General features: G+C 41.6%; 1 protein-coding gene across 1 annotated transcript in view; it reads left to right on the top strand.

Moving 5' to 3' along the window:
- F8 (coagulation factor VIII) overlaps positions 1 to 23,133 on the top strand; it is a 101,933-nt gene that overhangs the window by 21,596 nt on the left and 57,204 nt on the right. Inside the window, exons 4-8 of the mRNA XM_080653299.1 lie at positions 7,819 to 7,940; positions 9,076 to 9,198; positions 16,710 to 16,922; positions 19,509 to 19,568; positions 20,564 to 20,680. Coding sequence (XP_080509425.1) covers positions 7,819 to 7,940; positions 9,076 to 9,198; positions 16,710 to 16,922; positions 19,509 to 19,568; positions 20,564 to 20,680 — 635 coding nt within the window. The remainder of the gene's footprint in view (positions 1 to 7,818; positions 7,941 to 9,075; positions 9,199 to 16,709; positions 16,923 to 19,508; positions 19,569 to 20,563; positions 20,681 to 23,133) is intronic.

Below are 23,133 nucleotides of genomic sequence, written 5' to 3'. Positions count from 1 at the left end.
CTGGGCAGCCGCCATCTGAGCCTTGCCTGCACCTCAGGCCTGCCCTGTGTGGCTGGGCAGCCGCCATCCGAGGCTTGTCTGCACCTTGTCCGGCCCTGGGTGGCTGGGGGGCTGAGGGGACTGGGGGACTCCAGAGGCAGGCACGCGGAGCGGGCCCGGCCGTGCCGCATGCCTGCTGTCCCAGCGGGGCTGAGGGGACTGGGCACCACCATCTTGTGGCTGTGGGCGTCACCATCTTTGAGGGCGTGACAGTCAATTAGCATATTCCCTCCTTATTGGCTGTGGGTGCCGCCATATTTGTGAGGGTGTGATGGTCAATTAGCATATTCCCTCTTTATTAGATAGGATAAAAATGCAACTGATTTCTAGGTATTTATTTTGTATCCTGCTTCTTCACTGAATTCATTTCTTAGTTCTAGTAGTTTTTGGTAGAATCTTTAGGGTTGTTTATATGTAGTATCATGTCATCTGCAAATGATGACAGTTTTACTTCTTTTTTTCCATTTTGGATGCCTTTTATTTTGTCTTCTTGGCTGATTGCTGTGGCTATTACTTCCAGTAGGATGTCAAGTAAGAGTGGTGAATGCGCACATCCATGCCTTGCTCCCGATCTTAAGGGAAACATCTGCAGTTTTTGCCCATGGAGTATGATGTTGGCTGTGATTTTGTTGTATATGGCCTTTATTATGTTGAGTGATGTTCTCTCTATTCCCATTTTGCTGAGACTTTTTATCATAAATTAATGCTGGATTTTATCAAATGTTTTTTCTGCATCTATTGATATGATCATGTGGGGTTTTTTTGTTCTTCATTTTGTTTATGTGGTGTAGCATGTTTATTGATTTCTAGATATTGTATCAACTTTGTGTCCCCAGAATAAATCCCACTGGATCATGGTGTGTGATCTTTTTAATGTATTGCTAGATTTGGTTTGCTAATATTTTGTTGAGGATTTTAGCATCTATGTTCATCAGGGACTTTGGCCTATAATTTTCTTTCTTTGTAGTGTCTTTATCTGATTTTGGAATTAGGATAATGCTGGCCTCATAAAATAACCTTGGGAGCCTTCCCTCTTCTTGAATTTTTTGGAATAGATTGACAAGGAATAGATGTTAGTTCTTCTTTGAATGCTTTGGAAAAAAACAAACATGTGAAGCCATCTGGTACAGGACTTTTGTTTGTTGGGAGTTTTTTATTATGCCTCTGATTTTACTAGTAGTAATCTGTCTATTCAGATTATCTGATTTTTTCCTGATTCAGTTTTGGAAAATTGTATGTTTCTAGGAATTTATCCATTTGGTCCAGATGGTCCAATTTGTTGGCATATAGTTGTTCATAATATTTTCTTACAATACCTTGTATTTATTTGTTGTCAGTTGTTAGTTCTCCTCTTTCATTTCCGATTTTATTTGTTTGACTCCTATCTTTTTTAAAATATATTTTTATTTATTTCAGAGAAGAAGGGGGAGGGAGAGAGAGATAGAAACATCAATGATGACAGAATCATTGATTGGCTGCCTCCTGCACGTCCCCTAATGGGGATCTAGCCCACAACCTGGGCATGTGCCCTTGACTGGAATGGAACCCGGGACCCTTCAGTCCACAGGCCAGTGCTCTATCCACTGAGCCAAACCAGCTAGTGCTCTGCCTTTTTTTTTTTTAATGAGTCTGGCTAAAGGTTCATCAAACTTTATCTTTTGAAAGAACCAGCTCTTGGTTTCATTGACCTTTTGTATTGTTTTTTTTTTAAGTCTATTTCATTTATTTCTGCTCCAGTCTTTTTTTTTTTTTTTTTTTTTTTAGGACTTTGGAACCAGTTTATTCTTTTTTTAAAAATAAATCTTTATTCAGATTATTACAATTGTTTCTCCTTTTTCCCCCCATAGCTCCCCTCCACCCGGTTCCCACCCCACCTTCTGCCCTTACCTCCCCCCCACTGTCCTCATCCATGGGTGTATGATTTTTGTCCAGTCTCTTCCTGAACCCCCCCATACCCCTTTCCCCCTGAGAATTATCAGTCCACTCCCTTTCTATACCCCTGATTCTATTATATTCACCAGATTATTCTGTTTCTCAGGTTTTTAATTCACTTGATTTTTAGGTTCACTTGTTGATAGATATGTATTTGTTGTTCATAATTTTTATCTTTACTTTTTTCTTCTCCCTCTTCTTTAAGAATACCTTTCAGCATTTCATATAATACTGGTTTGGTGGTGATGAACTCCTTTAGCTTTTTCTTATCTGTGAAGCTCTTTATCTGCCCTTCAATTCTGAATGATAGCTTTGCTGGGTAGAGTAATCTTGGTTGTAGGTTCTTGCTATTCATCACTTTGAAAATTTCTTGCCACTCCTGTCTGGCCTGCATAGTTTCTGTTGAGAAATCAGCTGACAATCGTATGGGTACTCCATTGTAGGTAACTAACTGTTTTTCTCCTGCTGCTTTTAAGATTCTCTCTTTGTCTTTTGCTCTTGGCATTTTAATTATGATGTGTCTTGGTGTGGTCCTCTTTGGATTCCTTTTGTTTGGGGTTCTGTGTGCTTCCTGGACTTGTAAGTCTATTTCTTTCACCAGGTGGGGGAAGTTTTCAGTCATTATTTCTTCAAATAGGTTTTCAGTATCTTGCTCTCTCTCTTCTTCTGGCACCCCCATAATTCTGATGTTGGTACGCTTGAAGTTGTCCCAGAGGCTTCTTACACTATCTTCAACTTTTTGGATTTTTTTTTCTTTTTGCTTTTTCAGTTGAGTGTTTTTTGCTTTTTTGTATTTCAAATCTTTGACTTGATTCTTGTGTTCCTTTAGTCTGTTGTTGGGTCTCTGTATAATATTTCTTATTTCAGTCAGTGTATGTTTAATTTCTAGTTGGTCCTTTTTCATATCTTCGAGGGTCTCGTTATATTTATCGGCCTTTTCTAGGATATTCTTGAAAAGCCTTATAACCGTGGTTTTGAATTCTATATCCAGTCATTTGTTTTCCTCCATTTCTTTTGTTTGTGATCTGTTTCTTTGACGCCGCATTTTCACTGCTTCCCTGAGTTGGTAGGGTAGATTTGTGTGCTAGGTTTCCTATATGGCCCAGGGGGTCGGCCTCCCCAGTTAACCTGAGGTGGACACTCTTGGTGCACCCCTTTGTGGACTGTGTGTATAGCCTTGTTGTAATTAAGTCTTGATTGTTGTTGGTATCACTGGGAGGAATTGACCTCCAGGCCAGTTGGCTGTAAGGATCAGCTGTGTCTATGCTGGGAGAAGTTCGGTGCTGGAGACAGCCTTATAGGATTAGACTTGCCAAATTGCAATAGCCTCTGTGCTCAGCTTGGATGGGGTGGAGTCTCAGGGCAGAGCAGACAGTCTTGGCTTCCAGTCAGCCTTGCCCTTGTGCGCGTGCACGCCTGCAGACCTCTGCCTTCCCCGGCTTCTGACTCCCTTCCACTAGGGAAAGCCTGTGGCAACCTCTGCAGCCTTTGTGCGCACTGGCATGCGCGCACCTGCAGACCTTTGCCTTCCCCGGCTCCCGAGTCTCCGCCCGAGAGTCCAGATTCCCCCCACAAAAGCGTGGGTCCCCAGGGGCTCTCCTGGAACTGGGGCTCAGTGCAGTCAGAACTGGGGCTCAGTGCAGTCAGGAGCTTCTGACTCCCTTCCACTAGGGAAAGCCTGTGGCTACCTCCGTAACCTTTGTGCACACTGGTGCGCGCGCCTCCAGAACCCTGCCTGCCGGGGCTCTCCCGGGTCTCCCCTGAGTCTCCGAGTCTCCGGGTGCCTTTCTCTCTACCTGACAGTCCAGACTCCCCCTGTATGAGCCTGTGTCCATGGGGTTTCACCCGGGACTGGGCTTCAGTGCAGTCAGAACTGGGGTTCAGTGCGGTCGGGGGCTTCCTTCCCCCTTCTGCCAGAGAAAGTCAGCCAGGCTCTCAGCCGCCCTTCCCTCTGCGCGCACAAAGACCCTTTGCCATACCTCCAATTCTCTGTGAGCTTTTCTCTTTCCTTCTAGTTGTAGAATTTTCACTCAGCCAGGTTTCCTGTGGTTCTGGATGGTGTCCGTTCTGTCTTTTAGTTGTAGATTTGAAATTGTGCGAGGCAGCAGTTTATGTGCTTACCTATGCCGCCGTCTTGGTTTCTCCCCTGCTCCAGTCTTTATTATTTCCTTCCTTCTACTCACTTTGAGCTTTGTTTTTGTTTTTTCAAGTTCCTTTTAGTGTGAAGTTAGATTGTTTATTTGAGATTTTTTTTGTTGTTTCTTCAGATAGGCCCATAATACTATGAAATTCTCTCTTAGGACTGCCTTCGCCTTGTCCCATAGATTTGGGGTTGTTGTTGTGTTTTCATTTTCATTTCCTTCAAGGTATCTTTTGATTTATTCATTGTACATCACTGATTTTTCAGTTTAGCAACTTTCATAATTTTATATTGCATTTTCCTTCTCTACCTCAGCATTCCTACTAAAGCCTTTATAAGAAAAAGGAAAAAAATTTCTTACAGGAATGAATGATTCTCTGGTGTGGCTGCTCCTAAAATAAACATTGATATTTTTGTTATTTCAGCAAAAGATTGAGAAAGAAATAAGCAATAAATGTCAGGTACCTTGTTATGGATTTCACATCCTGGTAAACCTAGGTATGGTGTGGCTTTTGCTCCAAGCATACTAATATCCACAGTTGGAAGCTGCTCTCCTTTCCCCCGCACCTTATCCTTATTGTTGTCATTTGTAATAAGAGTGTATATGTCTTGCTAGTTAATGTTTGGGGTTCTTTCTTCAGTGGTATCCCATACCAAGTGTATCACCATTTATTTGTGTTGTCCTCCTTCCATCACATCTCCCACTTTCCTTACACACTCATATATATTTTTTATGGATTTCAGAGACAAAAGGAGAGCGAGAGAAGGATAGAATCATCAATGATGAGAGAGAATCATTGATCAGCTGCTTCCTGCAGTATGTTGTCCTCACACTAGGGATCGAGCCTGCAACCCAGGCATGTGCCCTGACCGGGAATCGAACTTTGACCTCCTGATTCATAGGTCGATGCTCAACCACTTAGCCACACCGGCCAGGCATATTTCCTGCTTTTCATAAGCCATTGAGAGTCAACAAGACATCAGAAACAACACCCACTCCACATCCTATATAATACAAAGGTAATATGCAAATTGACCATCATGCCCTTGCACAAGATGGCCGCCCCCATGTGGTCACAAGATGGCCACCCCTATGTGGTCACAAGATGGCCACCCCTATGTGGTCACAAGATGGCCACCACAAGATGGCTGGCAGGGGAGGGCAGTTGTGGACAACCGGGCCTGCAGGAGAAGGAGGGCAGTTGGGAAGGACCAGGCCAGCAGGGGAGGGCAGCAGGGGGGGCCCAGGCCTGCAGGGGAGGGCAGTTAGGGGCTACTAGGTCTGCAGGGAGGGCAGTTGGGGGCGACCGGGCCTGCAGGGAAGGGCAGTTAGGGGCAACTGGGCCAGCAGGGGAGGGCAGTTGGGGGCGACCTGGCAGGCAGGGGAGGGCAGTTGGGGCGATCGGGCTGGCAGGGGAGCAGTTAGGCGTCAATCAGGCTGGCAGGGGAATGGTTAGGTGGTGATCAGGCTGGCAGACAGAAGCGGTTAGGGGCAATCAGGCAGGCAGGCAGGCGAGCAGTTGGGAGCCAGCAGTTCCGGATTACGAGAGGGATGTCTGACTGCGGGATCGGGCCTAAAGCAGTAGTCAGACATCCCCTGAGGGGTACCAGATTGGAGAGGGTGCAGGCTGGGCTGAGGTACAGCCCCCCAGTGCACAAATTTTGTGCATCGGGCCTCTAGTGTAATTATATATCTTTAAAAACCTCTCTTCTTTCATATTTATTTCTAGCATGTGTTTTATGATGGCACAGTGGCATGTAGTATCTCTTCATATAAAAGCCTAAGTGACCATTACAACCAGATGACTGAACGACCAGTCAACCAGTCACTATGACATGCACTGACCACCAGAGGGCAGATGCTCAACACAGGAGCTGCCCCCTGGTGGTCAGTGCACTCCCACAACCAACCTCCCGCTACCAGCCAACCTCCCACCATCCTCCCCCTGGCTGGCCAGCCACCATTGGCCCTGATCGGGACTGAGTGAGATGGCCCCTATGGCCCCGATCACTGGCCATGCTGAGGGACCCCACCCATGCACAAATTCGTGCACCGGGCCTCTAGTATGGTTTATAAGTGAATGACTATACATCTGTGGGGCGAGTGAGTGCTCAATTTTTTTTTTTTGACTGATCAAGGTTTGAAGACCAGGATCTACATGTGAAAAGTTTCTTCCAGGGCAAGAGCCTTGCTTTCTCCACATGAATATTCATTTCTGAAATGTCCATGCCTGTGCCTATAGACCCTTGATTGTTGAAACAAAACCAGTGGGTAAAATATGGTGAGAGATAAGAGTTAGATGTCTAGAAGCATAATCCAGGAGAGGGTCTCTATGGCATAAAGAAAACTGCAGAAACACTCCCTGGGGTGCAAAAATAATTAGCAGATGAAAACTAGTGTGTGGAAATAATCACCTCAGCCACTTGGTATTTTCTACCAATTCATGGGGGCCTTCTTCACTAGGATTCGCATTGGTCCTTTTGACTACTCAACTTAAACTGGGCCTCAGGAAACAACAACCTAACTTGTCAGGTAGGGAGAGAGGAAAAGGTTTGGGGAACCAGCCTTCACCTAAAAGAGTTTTGTCCTTTAGGCATAGGAAACATTTTGGGAACATTTATATAATTAATTATAAGATTTCTGATTTAGTAGCTGATCCGCAAATAAATGGATAATTGGGAATATCTGACTGGAGACAAGAATGAGCATTTGCTCAGCTGGCATGGCTCAGTGGTTGAACATCGACCTATGAACCAGGAGGTCACAGTTCGATTCCCCATCAGGGCACATGCTTGGGTTTCAGGCTCAATCCCCAGTGTGGGGTGTGCAGGAGGCAGCCAATCAATGATTCTCTTTCATCAATGATATTTCTCTCTCTCACACACCCTGTCCTTTCTTCTCTGAAAGCAATAAAGATATATTTTAAGAAATAATTAGTATTAATGGAGAATTGACTCTAAATTACAGCTCCTGGCACCTTTAGGTCTCAATATACATAGTCTACATTGGAAGGTCGTTTTCTTTGTTGTATTCCTTATTTCTGGTATCTTTATGAAGGAAAGTATAAATTTAGGTGCATACTGACAAAATTTGAATACAAGGTACTTAGATAAAAGTTATAGTCTGTTTTAGAGATGAAATTGAAGGATGCTGTAGTTGTTGCTTTGGCAAATGATTTTTTAGCTGATGTACTGTATGGGTATCAATTATATGAGTTACCTTTTTTTCCCAAATATATTTGTATTGATTTCAGGGAGGAAAGGAGAAAGAGAGAAAAAAAAGAGAAACAGGAATGATGAGAATCATTGATTGGCTGCCTCCTGCATGCCCCCCCTACTGGGGATTGAGCCCACAACCTGGGCATGTGCCCTTGACCAGAATTGAACCTGGAACCCTTCAGTCTGCAGACCCATGCTCTATCCACTAAGCCAAACCAGCTAAGGCTGATTTATCATTTTGTAAAAAAATGTTTTTATTGATTTCAGAGAGAAAGGGAGAGAGAGATAGAAACATCAATGATGAGATAATCATTTATCGGCTGCCTCCTGCCCACCCCCCACTGGGGATCAAGCCCGCAACCCCGGCATGTGCCCTTGACCAGAATCAAACCTGGGACCCTTCAGTCTGCAGGCTAATGCTCTATCCACTGAGCCAAACCAGCTAGGGCTATGATTTATCGTATAACTTTTTCCTTTTTTTCACACAGGATTCCTCCTGAAGTGCCAAGATCTTTTCCATTCAACACCTCAGTCATATACAAAAAGACTGTCTTTGTAGAGTTCACGGATCACTTTTTCAACACTGCCAAGCCCAGGCCACCATGGATGGGTATGAAAACAGTATTGATTGTTTACTATAAAACTGGGTATCTACTACCACCTATCGGGGAAAAAGACTGGGTGAATATTTTCAATTTTTTCTGCTTGGCCCTCCTCCTCTGCTTTTACTGTAGATATTAGAGTGCCAAGGGTCGTGGACCTGCATTTGTTTTTTTTTCTCTCTACCTTCAATCCCTAGATGATCTTGTTCAGTCTTATAGCTTTAAAATATCATCTCTATGCTAATAATCTTAAGTTTATATCTTCAGTTCTGACTGCTTGCTTGATACCTTCACTTAGATGTCAAGTAAGCATGCAACAAGATGTTAAGATGAAACATTTTCTATCTTATAATTATTGCTAAAAATTATAGGTGACAAGTATCCCCAAATTCTAGAGAGAGATATCAACCCACCTATTCAGGAATCATTGATTGGCTGCCTCCTGCATGCCCCCTACTGGGGATTGAGGCCGCAACCCGGGCATGTACCCTGACTGGAAATCAACCATGACCTCTTGGTTCATGAGTCAATGCTCAACCATTGGGCCACACTGGCTGGGCTTATTTATTTTTTATGTGCTTAATGTCTCTCAAATGTGATCTCCATGATCTGTCTTATTCACTACATCTCCGCTGCCTAGGACAGTGGTCGGCAAACTGCGGCTCGCGAGCCACACGTGGCTCTTTATCCCCTTGAGTGTGGCTCTTCCACAAAATACCATGGCCTGGGCGAGTTTATTTTGAAGAAGTGGCGTTAGAAGAAGTTTAAGTTTAAAAAATTTGGCTCTCAAAAGAAATTTCAATAGTTGTACTGTTGATATTTGGCTCTGTTGACTAATGAGTTTGCCAACCACTGGCCTAGGACAGTCTCTAGAATACACTGTAGTAGGAACGCAGCTACTATTAGTTAAATGAATGAATGCATTGAAGGAATTGGCAGAACTGTGTCCTCAGAACAATCATAAGGTTGAGCTGGTGATAGCAGTTTCTACATTCATTCATTTAACTACCACTTTTTATCAGTAACCACGGGGACAAGCTTCTCCATAACTTTCATAACAACTTGGACCATAACTTCCATAACAACAGGTTTTCTGGAGTGCCATCCTCCAAGTGACCTTTGGGGTCCATCTCATTCTTGCAGGTCTGCTGGGTCCTACCATTCGGGCTGAGGTTTCTGACACGGTGGTCATTACACTTAAGAACATGGCTTCTCATGCTGTCAGTCTTCATGCTGTTGGTGTTTCCTACTGGAAAGCGTCTGAAGGTGAGTCAAATGTCCTCCTATTGTCCTGTAATCTAGGGGTAGAAGAATATTGAGTATATGGTCATAAAACTAGTGAGTAGTAGAGGTAAGAGGCTAACCTAGGCCTATTTCATGAAGTTAAGAACATTGTCATTTTAGTCTGATCCCCCAAATTTTCATTTGGTCCCCTTTTCTCCCATGGGAATCCAAGCCACAGATCCTAAAATTCCCACTTCATCTGCCTTCCTATGCACAGAAAACTTACTAGAGAAGAATCAAGACTCATGGCATAAAGTTGAAACAGAATTTTCCTTCTCCTTTTTTAGATTCTGACATTTCAGATATTTTCTCTTCCCCTCCCCCCATTTCTAAATATGGATGCCACCAGGGGTGAGAGACAACTAGCAGAAGCACAAGCTGACCTTGTTAAAACAAACAACTTGTTTGCCCACAGTCCCCACTTCAACAATCTTCTTCTTAACTTCACAATGCAGGAAAGGAGTGAAGAGGGTGCCACAATTGACTATGATATTGTCCAGATAGATAGATCAAGAAGATTCAAGAAAATCCTTAATAAATTATTGGAGCACATGCTTCATGTTGTACAGCCTAACTGTGCTTATATGTTGACCCATTTCTTATTCTGAGATTGGAAGACCTTAATTTTCTGGGTTCCACTCATAAGGCCAGGGCTGACCTGGATTGGGGGAAGGAGATAGGATGGGGCAGGTAGTATAGAAGAAAAATTATTCCAAGCTCTGGCTAGAGATGGGTTGGCTATTTCCATGAGGCTTATCTACTTAGGAGCATTTAAAATAAATCTAGGGGCTTGCTCATCCAGCTTCAGGGGAGCAGGGCCACCAAGCCACAAGCAATCCGGCCGCAGCCGCCGGACCCTCGTCCACCTCAGGGAGCCTTGCAGCGACGTGGACTAGGGATCAAAAAAATGGTGGCGGAATAGACAGACGTGTCCCGAGCCTTGTCCTGGAGCAGATAGAAAGAACAGCTGAGGGTCGCACGGGGAGTATTTGTTAGTGACTCGAGGGACAGCTATACTCCAGGAGACGGTGGGGGACTGCTGGACGGGGCTCCCATGACCGGGCAGCCCCCACTACTGCTGGGTTCCCTCCCAGAGCGACTGGCTCGGACACGGAGACCGCGCCATATTGAAGGGGAAAGTGGATATTATCAGAAGCCTGAAAATCTACAACTGCGGCACCCACCGAACAGCTGCAAAGCCCAGAACACCGGTCCCCAATTGGCGCAAATATGCGGATTCAGAGGAGCTCTACACTCCACTACGGAAAGGAGAGAGAGAACTACATAACCAAACCCCCCGGAGAAGAGAGACCATAGGGAGACAAAGAAACAGTTCGCATATGAAAGAAAAGCAGGCATCACCAGAAAAGGAAGTAAACGAAATGGAGGCAAGCAACCTGCCAGAGAAAGAATTCAGAGAAATGGTCATAAGGTGGCTGAAAAGAATGGAAGACAAATTCGACAATATGAGTAAGAACCAAGAGGAAATGAAGAAGAACCAAAAAGAAATTAAAAATGACATTGCTGCTGTAAAGAACTCAATTGAAAGCATCAAGAGTAGAGTAGAAGAAGCAGAGGAACAGAAGTGAGCTAGAAGACAAGGTAGGAAAAAATACCCAAGTAGAGCAGCTTCTAGAAAAAAAATTAAAAAGCAGGAGGAGAGCCTAAGGGAACTTTGGGACACCACCAAACAAAACAACATCCGCATAATTGGGGGTTCCAGAAGGAGAGGAAACAGAGCAAGGAATAGAAAACCTGTTTGAAGAAATAATGACAGAAAACTTCCCTGATACACGAAAGAAAAATCCCACACAAATCCAAGAAGCACACAGAGTCCCAAGTAAAATGAACCCCAAAAGACTGATACCAAGGCACATTATAATTAAATTGGCAAACACCAACGACAAAGTAAGACTCTTAAAAGCGGCCAGAGAGAGACAGAAAGTTACCTACAAAGGAACCCCCATCAGACTAGTGACTGATTTCTCAACAGAAACTCATCAGGCCAGAAGGGAATAGAATGAAATATACAAAGTCATGCAAAGGAAGGGTCTGAATCCAAGAATACTGTACCCAGCAAGGCTATCAATCAAAATTGAAGGTGAAATCAGGAGCTTCACAGACAAAAAAGGAATAAGGGAATTTATTACCACCAAACCAGCAATGCAAGAAATGCTGCAGGGTCTGCTGCAAAAAAAAACAACAACAAAAAACAAAACAAAACAAAACAAAACAAAAAAACACAAAGAAATAGGAAGCAAAGAAGGAATACAGGGTAAAGAATAAAAATGGCGACAAATAAGTACCTATCAATAATAACTTTAAATGTAAATGGATTAAATTCCCCAATCAAAAGACATAGGGTAACGGATTGGATAAGAAAACATGACCCATATATCTGCTGTCTACAAGGAACCCACCTCAGAAAAAAAGACGCACACAGACTGAGGGTGAAGGGATCGAAAAAGGTTTTTCAGGCAAATGGAAATGAAAAAAAAAAGCTGGGGTAGCAATACTTATATCTGACAAATTAGATCTCAAAGTGAAGGACATAACGAGATAAGGAAGGCCACTTCATAATACTAAAGGGAGCAATCCAACAAGAAGAGATAACGCTGGTAAACATATTCCCACCCAATACAGGAGCACCAAAATACATAAAGAAACTCCTGGAGGATATCAAAGGAGAGATTGACAGCAATACAATAATAGTAGGAGATTTTAATACCCCACTATCACCATTGGACAAATCCTCTAAACAAAAAATCAACAAAGAAACATCAATCCTAAATGACTCACTAGACCAGATGGAATTAATTGACATCTTTAGAACATTTCACCCCAAAGCCACAGAATATATATTCTTCTCAAGTGCACATGGGTCATTCTCAAAGATAGACCATATGTTGGGTCATAGGCAAAGTCTCTTCAAATTCAAGAAGATAGAAATCATATCAAGCATCTTCTCAGATCACAGTGGTATAAAACTGGAAATCAACTATATTAAAAACCATCCAAAAAAAACAAACACATGGAGACTAAACAGCATGCTAATAAACAATGACTGGGTTACCAGAGAGATCAAGGAAGAAATAAAAAACATCATGGCAACAAATGACAATGAAAACACAACAATCCAAAATCTATGGGACACAGCAAAAGCAGTCTTGAGAGGGAAGTTCATAGCTCTACAAGTCTACTGCAAAAAACAAGAAACAATGGTAATAAATTACCTAACCCTACAACTCAAAGAGTTAGAAAGAGAGCAACAAAAAAAGCCCAGTGTAAGCAGAAGGAAGGAAATAAAGATCAGAGTGCAGATAAACAACATTGAGACAAAAAAAAAAAAATACAAAAGATCAACAAAACTAAGAGCTGGTTCTTTGAAAGAATAATAGGATTGATGAACCTCTAGCCAGGCTCACCAAGAAGCAAAGAGAGAGGACTCAAATAAACAAAATCAGAAATGAAAGAGGTGAAATAACAACAGACCCCACTGAAATACAAAGGATTGTTAAAAAATACTATGAACAACTCTATTCCAACAAACTGGACAACCTGGAGGAAATGGACATATTCCTAGAAAAATATAACCTTCCAAAACTCAATCAGGAAGAATCTAAACATCTCAATAGGCCAATAACTATGGAAGAAATTGAAGCAGTCATCAAAGAGCTTCCAGCAAACAAAAGCCCAGGCCCAGACGGCTTCACAGGGGAGTTTTACCAAACATTCAAAGAAGAACTAAAACCTATCCTCCTCAGACTATTCCAAAAAATTCAAGAGGAAGGAACACTTCCAAGCTCCTTCTATGAAGTCAGCATCACCCTAATACCAAAACCAGATAAAGACAACACAATGAAAGAAAATTACAGGCCAATATCCCTCATGAACATAGATGCTAAAATCCTCAACAAAATTCTAGCAAAGCGGATCCAGCACTACATCAGAAAGATCATACACCACGACCAAGTAGGATTTATCCCAGGGATGCAAGGATGGTACAATATCCGCAAATCAATAAACGTGATACATCACATAAACAAATTGAGAGATAAAAATCACATAGTCATATCAATTGATGCAGAAAAAGCATTTGACAAAATCCAACACCCTTTCTTGATAAAAACTCTCAACAAGGTGGTAATAGAAGGATCATACCTCAACATAATAAAAGCCATATATGATAAACACACAGCTAACATCATACTCAATGGGCAAAAACTAAAACCATTTCCCCGAAGAACAGGAACAAGACAGGGATGCCCACACTCACCACTCTTGTTCGACATAGTACTGGAAGTATTAGCCATTGCAGTTAGACAAGAAGAAGAAATAAAAGGCATCCAAATTGGAAAAGAAAAAGTAAAGCTGTCCTTATTTGCAGATGACATGATATTGTACATAAAAAACCTGGAAGACTCCATCAAAAAACTAATAGACTTAATAAATGAATTCGGCAGTGTAGCAGGATACAAAATGAATGCCAAGAAATCTATGGCATTTCTATACACCAATAGTGAACTTACAGAAAGAGAGACTAAAAAGGCAATCCCATTTGCCATTGCACCAAAAAAATTAAGATACCTAGGAATAAACTTAACTAAGGAGGTAAAAGACCTATACACAGAAAACTACAGGACACTGAAAAAAGAGATAGAGGAAGATGTAAACAGATGGAAGAACATGCCATATTCGTGGGATCTCAATACCAGATTTCAAGCTATACTACAAAGCCACTGTTCTCAAAACTGCCTGGTACTGGCACAAGAACAGACATATAGATCAATGGAATAGAATAGAGAATCCAGATATCCACCCAAACCACTATGCTCAATTAATATTTGACAAAGGAGGCATGAACATACAATGGAGTCAAGACAGTCTCTTCAATAAATGGTGTTGGGAAAATTGGACAGATACATGCAAAAAAATGAAACTAGACCACCAACTTACACCATACACAAAAATAAACTCAAAATGGATACAGGACAAACATAAGACGGGAAACCATAAAAATACTAGAGGAATCCACAGGCAGAGAAATCTCAGATATGCCAAAGCAATTTCTTCACCAATACCACTCCTAGGGCAATGGAAGCTAAAGAGAAAATAAACAAATGGGACTACATCAAAATAAAAAGCTTTTGCACAGCAAATGAAACCATCAACAGAACAACAAGAAAGCCCACTGCATGGGAGAACATATTTGCCAATGATATCAATGATAAGGGTTTAATCTCCAACATTTACAGGGAACTCATACAACTTAACAAAAGGAGATAAACAACCGAATCAAAAATGGACAGCAGACCTTAATAGATACTTTTCCAAAGAAGACATAAGGAAGGCCAAGAGACATATGAAAACATGCTCAAAGTCACTAATATTCTGAGAGATGCAAATCAAAAGTCACTAATTATCCGAGAATGCACACCTGTCAGAATGGCTGTCAACAACAAATTAACAAACGACAAATGCTGGCGAGGATGCGGAGAAAAAGGAACCCTCGTGCACTGCTGGTGGGAATGCAGACTGGTGCAGCCACTGTGGAGAACAGTATGGAGTTTCCTCAAAAATCTAAAAATGGAGCTCCCATTTGACCCAGTAATCCCACTTCTAGGAATATATCCCAAGAAACTAGAAACACGAATCAGAAAGGATATATGCACCCCTATGTTCATAGCAGCACAATTCACCATAGCTAAGATTTGGAAACAGCCTAAGTGCCCATCAGCAGATGAGTGGATTAGAAAACCATGGTACATCTACACAGTGGAATACTAGGCTGCTGTAAAAAGAAGGAATTCTTACCATTTGCTGCAGCATGGATGGAACTGGAGAGCATTATGTTAAGTGAAATAAGCCAGGCAATGAAAGAAAAATACCACATGATCTTACTTATTTATGGATAATAAAGAACATTATAACCTGTTGAAAAAAAAGATAGATACAGAGGCAGTAAAGCATCGAACAGGGGTCCTTAGTGCTGCCGCAGATGTAGGAGAGGCTCCCCGCCACCACTGCTGTGCTCGCCAGCCGTGAACCTGGTTTCTGGCTGAGCGGCGCTCCCCCTGTGGGAGCACACTGACCACCAGGGGACAGCTGCTGTATTGAGCATCTGCCCCCTGGTGGTCAGTGTGCATCATAGCAACCGGTCATTCCACCATTTGGTTGATTTGCATTTTAGGGTTTTATTATATAGGATGTTATAATCAAGAAGCACCTGACCTTCTTATGCTAGTCTGGGAGCCCCCGATTGTCAAGTGATGATGTTGAATATCATTCTATGAGTTTGTTGACTTTTCCCATATCCTTTTGTAAAGTATCTGATGTAGTGTTTAAGTGTTTATCCTGTTGAAAACAAATGAGTTGTTTATTATTTTCTTAACGACTTGTGGAGGTACTTAATATTCAAAATACAAATCCAATGACATATAAATATTTGCATGTCTTCTAGTCTGTTGGTTGAATTTTTACTAAATTTTATTTTCATAAACACATGTTCTTAAAGTTAATGAAGCATGGAAATTCAACAGTTAATGAAACACAAAAATTTATCACATTTTTCTTTTATTTTAGAGCGTTGTGTCCTGTTTATTAAGACATTTGCCTATCCCAAAGTCATGAAGATTGTCTCCTATGCTTTCCTCTAGAAGTTTTATTATTTTTCCCTTCACATGTAGGTCTGTGATCCATCTCCAATTGATTTTTGTGGGTAGCTACCTCATAGCATTTTTAAGTAGCTTTATTGAGGTACAAATTAGATACCACAAAATTCACCCATTTAAGGTAGTTTGATGACTTTTAGTAAATTTAGACAGTTGTGCAGTCATCAACACAATCCAGCTTTAGGACACTTAAAGAAGTTCTCTCTTTCAAGTTCATGCCTCATTCCCAACCCCAGTCCCAGGTGACCACTGATATGTTTTGTATCACATGCGGTTCTTTGGCCCCTTGAGTTTTTAGCAAAGGCCAGCTTAGGAGTACCCTAATTAAGTTAATAACAACGTACCTACCTATATAGTTTAAGTTTAAAAAATTTGGCTCTCAAAAGAAATTTCAATCGTTGTACTGTTGACATTTGGCTCTGTTGACTAATGAGTTTGCCGACCACTGCTCTATGGCTTTGCATGCCTGTCATTTTTTTTATTGATTTCAGAAAGGAAGGGAGAGGAAGAGAGAGATAGAAACATCAATGATGAGAGAGAATCACTGGCCAGCTGTCTCCTGCATGTTCCACACTGGGGATCGAGCCTACAACCCAGGCACGTGCCCTGACCGGGAATCAAACCGTGACTGCCTGGTTCATAGGTCGACGCTCAACAACTGAGCCATGCTTGCCGAGCTATAGCTGCTGCTTATTAGTCTTCCAAATAAAGATGCAGAAAGGCTGTTGCTTGTGTAGAATCTACTGGTGACAGTAAACTTGATATGTTTCCCTGAGTGGACAATGGGCATAAAAATGACAATTTTATGCATTCTTGCTTTAGGTGCTGAATATGAGGATCAGACCAGCCAAAGGGAGAAGGAAGATGATAAAGTCATTCCTGGTGAAAGTCATACCTATGTCTGGGAGGTCCTGAAGGAGAATGGCCCAATGGCCTCTGACCCACCATGTCTCACCTACTCCTATTTTTCTCATGTGGACCTGGTGAAAGACCTGAATTCAGGTCTCATTGGAACCCTCCTGGTTTGTAGAGAAGGTAAGTGTAAGGAAAGGTAGGATTGAGAGGAAATAAGCAGGGAAATACAAACATCTGGGTCTATCCATAAAAGATAACATTTATGTTCTTTACTCTGAAAGAGGTTCCTTTCCCCTAGCGCTGTGGTCGGCCAACTGCGGCTCGCGAGTCACATGCGGCTCTTTGGCCCCTTGAGTGTGGCTCTTCCACAAAATAGCACGGCATGGGCGAGTCTATTTTGAAGAAGTGGCGTTAGAAGAAGTTTAAGTTTAAAAAATTTGGCTCTCAAAAGAAATTTCAATCGTTGTACTGTTGATATTTGGCTCTGTTGACTAATGGGTTTGCCGACCCCTGCTAGCATCATGCCTGTGAAAAGGAACGTAATCTAGTTTCCTAGAGGAACAGGTGTTCATCCTATGTTGCCACAATGCATTTTTTGTTTTGTTTTTTGTTAATACTCACCTGAGGGTATTTTTTCCATTGATTTTTCAAGAGAGTGGAAGGCATGGGGAGAGAGGGAGAGAGAAACAATGATGTGAGAGAGACACATCAATTGGTTGCCTCCTGCACATGCCCCGACAGGGGCCAGGGATCAAGCCTGCAGCCGAGGTACATGTCCTTGACCGGAATCAAACCCGGGACCCTTCATTCCATAGGCCGATTCTCTATCCATTGAGCCAGTGGTCAGCAAACTCATTAGTTAACAGAGCCAAATATCAACAGTGCAACAATTGAAATTTCTTTTGAGAGCCAAATTTTTTAAACTTAAACTTCTTCTAATGCCACTTCTTCAAAATAGACTCGCCCAGGCCGTGGTATTTTGTGGAAGAGCCACACTCAAGGGGCCAAAGAGCCACATGTGGCTCGCGAGCCACGGTTTGCCGACCACTGCACTGAGCCAAATCGGCTAGGGCCACTACTTGATAATTTTAAAAATAAAGTAATTAAAGTGTTTTCAGATAACTTTGCTTGTATTTTAAATTGTGTAGGTGAGTTACTTTGTTTGTCCAACTTTTACTTTCCAAGCATCCAGGGTACAAGAGAGACAAAAGGAGAATATCATAAGCAAAAATCTTCCTACTCAAAATAAGGCTTCAAAGAAAACTTCCCCCCAAAATGAAGAAATGCTAAGAAAGACAACCAACAAATTCAACCATTAATGCATGAAGCAAGCTCATTTTTAACATTAACAATTCTAAATATTGGTGTACATGGTGTTCATTTAAAGTGTGACTGAGGCCCTAACCAGTTTGGCTCAGTGGATAGAGCATCGGCCTGTGGACTCATGGGTCCCAGGTTCGATTCTGGTCAAGGGCAGGTACCTTGGTTGCAGGCACATCCTCGGTAGGGGGTGTGTAGGAGGCAGCTGATAGATGTTTCTCTCTCATCGATGTTTCTAACTCTCTATCCCTCTCCCTTCCTCTCTGTAAAAAATCAATAAAATATATTTTAAAAAATAAAAAAAATAAAGTGTGACTGAGGTGTTTAATAGAGACAGTTGTTATTTTGCTCACAACTTTTTTATTTTTAAATATATTTTATTGATTTTTTACAGAGAGGAAGGGAGAGGGATAGAGAGTTAGAAACATCGATCAGCTGCCTCCTGCACACCTCCTACTGGGGATGTGCCCGCAACCAAGGTACATGCCCTTGACCGGAATCGAACCTGGGACCCTTACAGTCCGCAAGCCGACACTCTATCCACTGAGCCAAACCAGTTTCGGCACAACTTTTTTGTTTATTTACAACTGCAGAAGTAAAAATGTTAAACATAATAGAAATTCTCTATATTAATTGCTTATAGGCACATTTTGTAATTTTTCTTTTTCTCTTATATTTGCTCTGAACACATATGTATATACTATATAAAATATGATTACATGGGCTTGTATTTTATATATCTTTTTAAAAAATATATCTATTTTTTAAATCTTTATTGTTGAGATTATTACAGATGTCCCTCTTTTTCCCCCCATTGCCTCCCTCCACCTGGTTCCCGCCCCGTCCCAGGCCTTCACCACCCTATTGTCTGTGTCCCACAGGTAATGCATATATGCATATAAGTTCTTTAGTTAATCTCTTCCCACCTCATATTGGGGATAGAGCCTGCAACCCCGGGCATGTGCCCTAACCGGGAATCGGACCACAACCTCTTCGTTCATAGGTCGATGCTCAACCACTGACCCACGCCGGCTGGGCTAGTAATTCATTTTTATTACATTTTACAAAAGTCGTGGTCTGCAACAAATTTGAAATTTGAAATTTGAAAAAAAAAAAAGGTTCTTTACCCCAAATAGTTGTTTGTTTGTTTTTAAATATGGAACGCTTCACGACTTTGCGTGTCATCCTTGCGCAGGGGCCATGCTAATCTTCTCTGTATCATTCCAATTTTAGTATATGTGCTGCCGAAGCGAGCACCCAAATAATTTTAGAAGCATTGGTATAGGAGACCTCACACCAAAGAAATGATGTTATGGTAAAGTTAACAAGAGGCAGGACTACGTCTGTGCTACTCTCAGGCTGTTGATGAAGTAATGTCTCCTCCTAGTGTCAAATTGCTGGGAAAGGATTTTCAATATACAATGAATGCCCTTGCTTCTTTTGCAGGGAGTCTGGCCAAAGAAAGGACACACGAATTTGTACTACTTTTTGCTGTATTTGATGAAGGTTAGTGAGCTGCACTCTGAATTTTGAACTGAAAGAAAGCAAATACATTAATTTATTCTGATATTTGAGATGAGAACTGCTATTGTCCAGAGGAAGTGATTCTAGAAAGATCATAAATTTCTTTACTGTTCAGAAATGAAGGAGGTGGAAATGACAATGAATCCCCACCCCTAAATGCACCCTTGATTTCATTGACAGCTGATATAAGAAGATACAGGAGCTGGGTCACAGGTTAGCCTAAGCCCTCTCATTAAATCCACAAACAAGGACTTTTTGCTTAAGAAAATTTTAGTGAAAATTGTACATTGTATGTATTTAAGGTGATGATTTTACATACATATATATAGTGAAATAGTTAACTATAGTCAAGCTAATTAACATCCATCTCCTCACAGTGACCATTTGTGTGTAACAAGTGTATGTGAAATCTACTCTCTTAGCGTATTCCCAGTGTTCAGCACACTCTTAGTAACTATGATTATCATGTCTGTACTTTATATCCCCAGAACTTATTCATTTTAAAACTGAAAGTTTGTACCCTTGACTAATATCTCCCCATTTTCCCCACCCCAGCTCTTGGAAACCACCATTCTACTCTCTGCTTCAATGAATATACCTTCTTTTATCTTCACCTCTTAACTTGTATTTATTTACTTACTTATTTCTTTATTTTTATTGATTTCAGAGAGGAAAGGAGAAGAAGAGAGATATAGAAACATGAACAATGAGAGAGAATCATTGATCAGCCGCCTCCTGCACCCCAGGCATGTGCCCTGACTGGAAATCAATGTTCTCTCTCCTCATCGATGTTTCTATCTCTCTCTCCCTCTCCTTCCTTTCTGAAATGAATAAAAATATTTTTTAAAAAAAAAAAGAAGAAGAAATGCTTAAGGTATGAGCAGTCTTTGCCCCATGCGAGAGAGGGGAGAAGAAAAGGAGGGTCAGTCATGAGACAGACACTCAGTTGGCCCTACATTTGCATCCTCTCTCATCAGGAAAAAGTTGGCATTCAGAAACATATGAGTCCTCCACACAGGATACGGATCCTGCATCTGCTCGGCCCCGGACTGAAATGCACACAATCAATGGCTATGTAAACCGGTCTCTTCCAGGTATGTACACACTCACTGAAGAATCCTCAGGTTCATCCTAGCTGGTTTGGCTCAGTGAATAGAGTGTTGGCCTGCGGATTGAAGGGTCCTGGGTTCGATTCCAGCCAAGGGCACATGCGCAGGTTGGAGGCTTGATCCCCAGTAGGGGGTGTGCAGAAGGCAGCCAATCAATGATTCTCTCTCATCATTGATGTTTCTCCCTCTCCCTCTCCCTTCCTCTCTGAAATCAATATATATACATATATATATATTTTAAAGATTCTATAAGATCCTGCATTAATAAAGTAATAATAGGATTCTATGAAAAAATAATCAAAACATGAATATTCTCACAAAATTAGGACTACAATGGTCAAAATACAAAATAGAAAGTAGGTCGAATAGAAAAAAATCTCTCAGAAAGTAAAACCAAAAAAGAGATTAAGAATATGTTCAAATATAGATTTTAAAAATCAAAGGAATGTGTTAAGAATAAAAAAGATTTGAGTCTTTGTATTAAAATTTCACAGCAGGATAAATAAATAAAAAAGGTCCCAACACAAAATTATTATTGTGGAATTCCAAGAACACAGAGACCTGGGAGAAACAGTCACATACAAAGACATGAGAATTAGATTGGCAATATAATGAAGCAGTACTTTAAAGTTCTAAGGTAAAAGTCGTTTTCAACCTAGAGTTCATAGCCAAACTATAAATCAGCATTGGGGGAAGAATAAAGACATTTTTAGAAATGGTAGTCCTTAGAAGCCATTAAAGATATATTAAGTAAAACTAGAATGTAAGCCAAGAAAGAGGAAAATGGAAAATTTAGAAACACAAGAAAATAATAAAGGACGAGGACAGGTATTTTCTTAATTCTTTACTGTATTTCCAATAATTCTATCATGAATACATGATTTTAGAATTAGAAAAGAATTTTCAAATCATGCAAGTCCCTGCTCTCATATAGCTTATTCTATATAATAAAAGGCTAATATGCAAATTGTCCCTTTGACTGGGTGTTTGGCCAGGGAGCGGGGCCGCTGGCCAACTGCCTGCGGCCCCTCCCCCAGGCTGGCCCCACCCCTGATAAGCCCCCCCATCCCAATCTAGGGTGGGGCCGGCCGGCCAATTGCCCACAGCCCCTCACCCCAACTGGCCCCGCCCCCAATTGACCCGCCCCCCCATTGGGGGCAGGGCAGGCCAGCCAACCACCCACAGCCCCTCCCCCTGGCCGGCCCGCCCAATCGGCCCCAAGTGGGGCAGGTGGGCCGGACCCCACCTGTGCACGAATTCATGCACTGGGCCTCTAGTAGCATAATAGGCAGACATGTTATAATCAAATAATAATAAACACAAAATTACAAACCAAGAGATGAGACTGGAGAGGTACAGGGATCCAGCCATTCAGCAATTTCTAGGCCTTCCTAGAGAGTTTGGACTTGATTCTATATGGAATGGGAGTCACTGAATGGTTTTGGGCTGAAGCATACTATAATCAGATCTGAAATGCAAACATACCACATAAGTTCCTTGTGAGTGAAAAGCTTGGAAGGGAGTATGACCAGATGTGGGAAGACCTGTAACAAAGCTATTCCAGTGGTTCAGGTAAGAGATAATGGTAGCTAGCTTGGCTTAAGATAGTTGGGGTAGTAAGGATAGTGAAAAACAGATATATTTGAAATCTCCAGGAGCCAAAATAGAAAACAGTTGTGCCCTAGTATGATATCTAAAAATACAGCTGCTTGGGTTCAAATTTGAGCAAGTTAAAGAACCTCCCTGGACATCAGTTTTCTCTCCTCTAAGGGAAGGGTGATGATAGTAATTTCTACATTCATAGGGTTATTGTGAGGAGTGAATGAGTTAAAACTTGGGAAAGCCTTTGGACAGTGCTTGAAATAAAGTGCTCAGTAAATATTAGTGTTATTAATCACATTGTCATAATTGGTGTAAGATTGGATGTGAGAAGTGAGAATGAAGACAGTAATAACTCTCACATAATTGAATGCAGGATAGTACCAATCACTGAAATGAGGCTCTGAAAGAAGATGAGGTAATAAAGATCTCAGATTTGATTTTGGATATGTGGGTTTTATGAAATATCCAGGTGAAGATATTGAAAAGGCGATTGTATGAGTCTGGAGTTATGGGAGAGGTCTGAAACAGGAGAGTTATCAGATGATCATTAACACCATGAGAATGGATGATATTGATCCGGGAGAAAATATTGATCAACAAGAGAATAAGGCCTAAAGCTGAGCACTGAGGTGATCTGTCATTTAATGGGTGAGTTAGAGAAGGAGGGATCAGGGAAGGAGACAGAAGAAGAAGCAGTCTAAGCAACAGGGGAACAAAACCCAGAGAGGTGTTGGTATAGAGGCCAGTGGAGGAGAGAATCACAAGAAGGGATGAATGGTCAACAGGTGCAAATGAAGTCTAAAAAATACCCATTGGAATTAGCAGCATGACAATCA

This window comes from Plecotus auritus (assembly GCF_963455305.1).
Source record: "Plecotus auritus genome assembly, chromosome: X".
NCBI lineage: Eukaryota > Metazoa > Chordata > Mammalia > Chiroptera > Vespertilionidae > Plecotus > Plecotus auritus.
The sequence above is the reverse complement of the archived record's forward strand: the minus strand, read 5'-3'. Positions and strand labels throughout refer to the sequence as shown.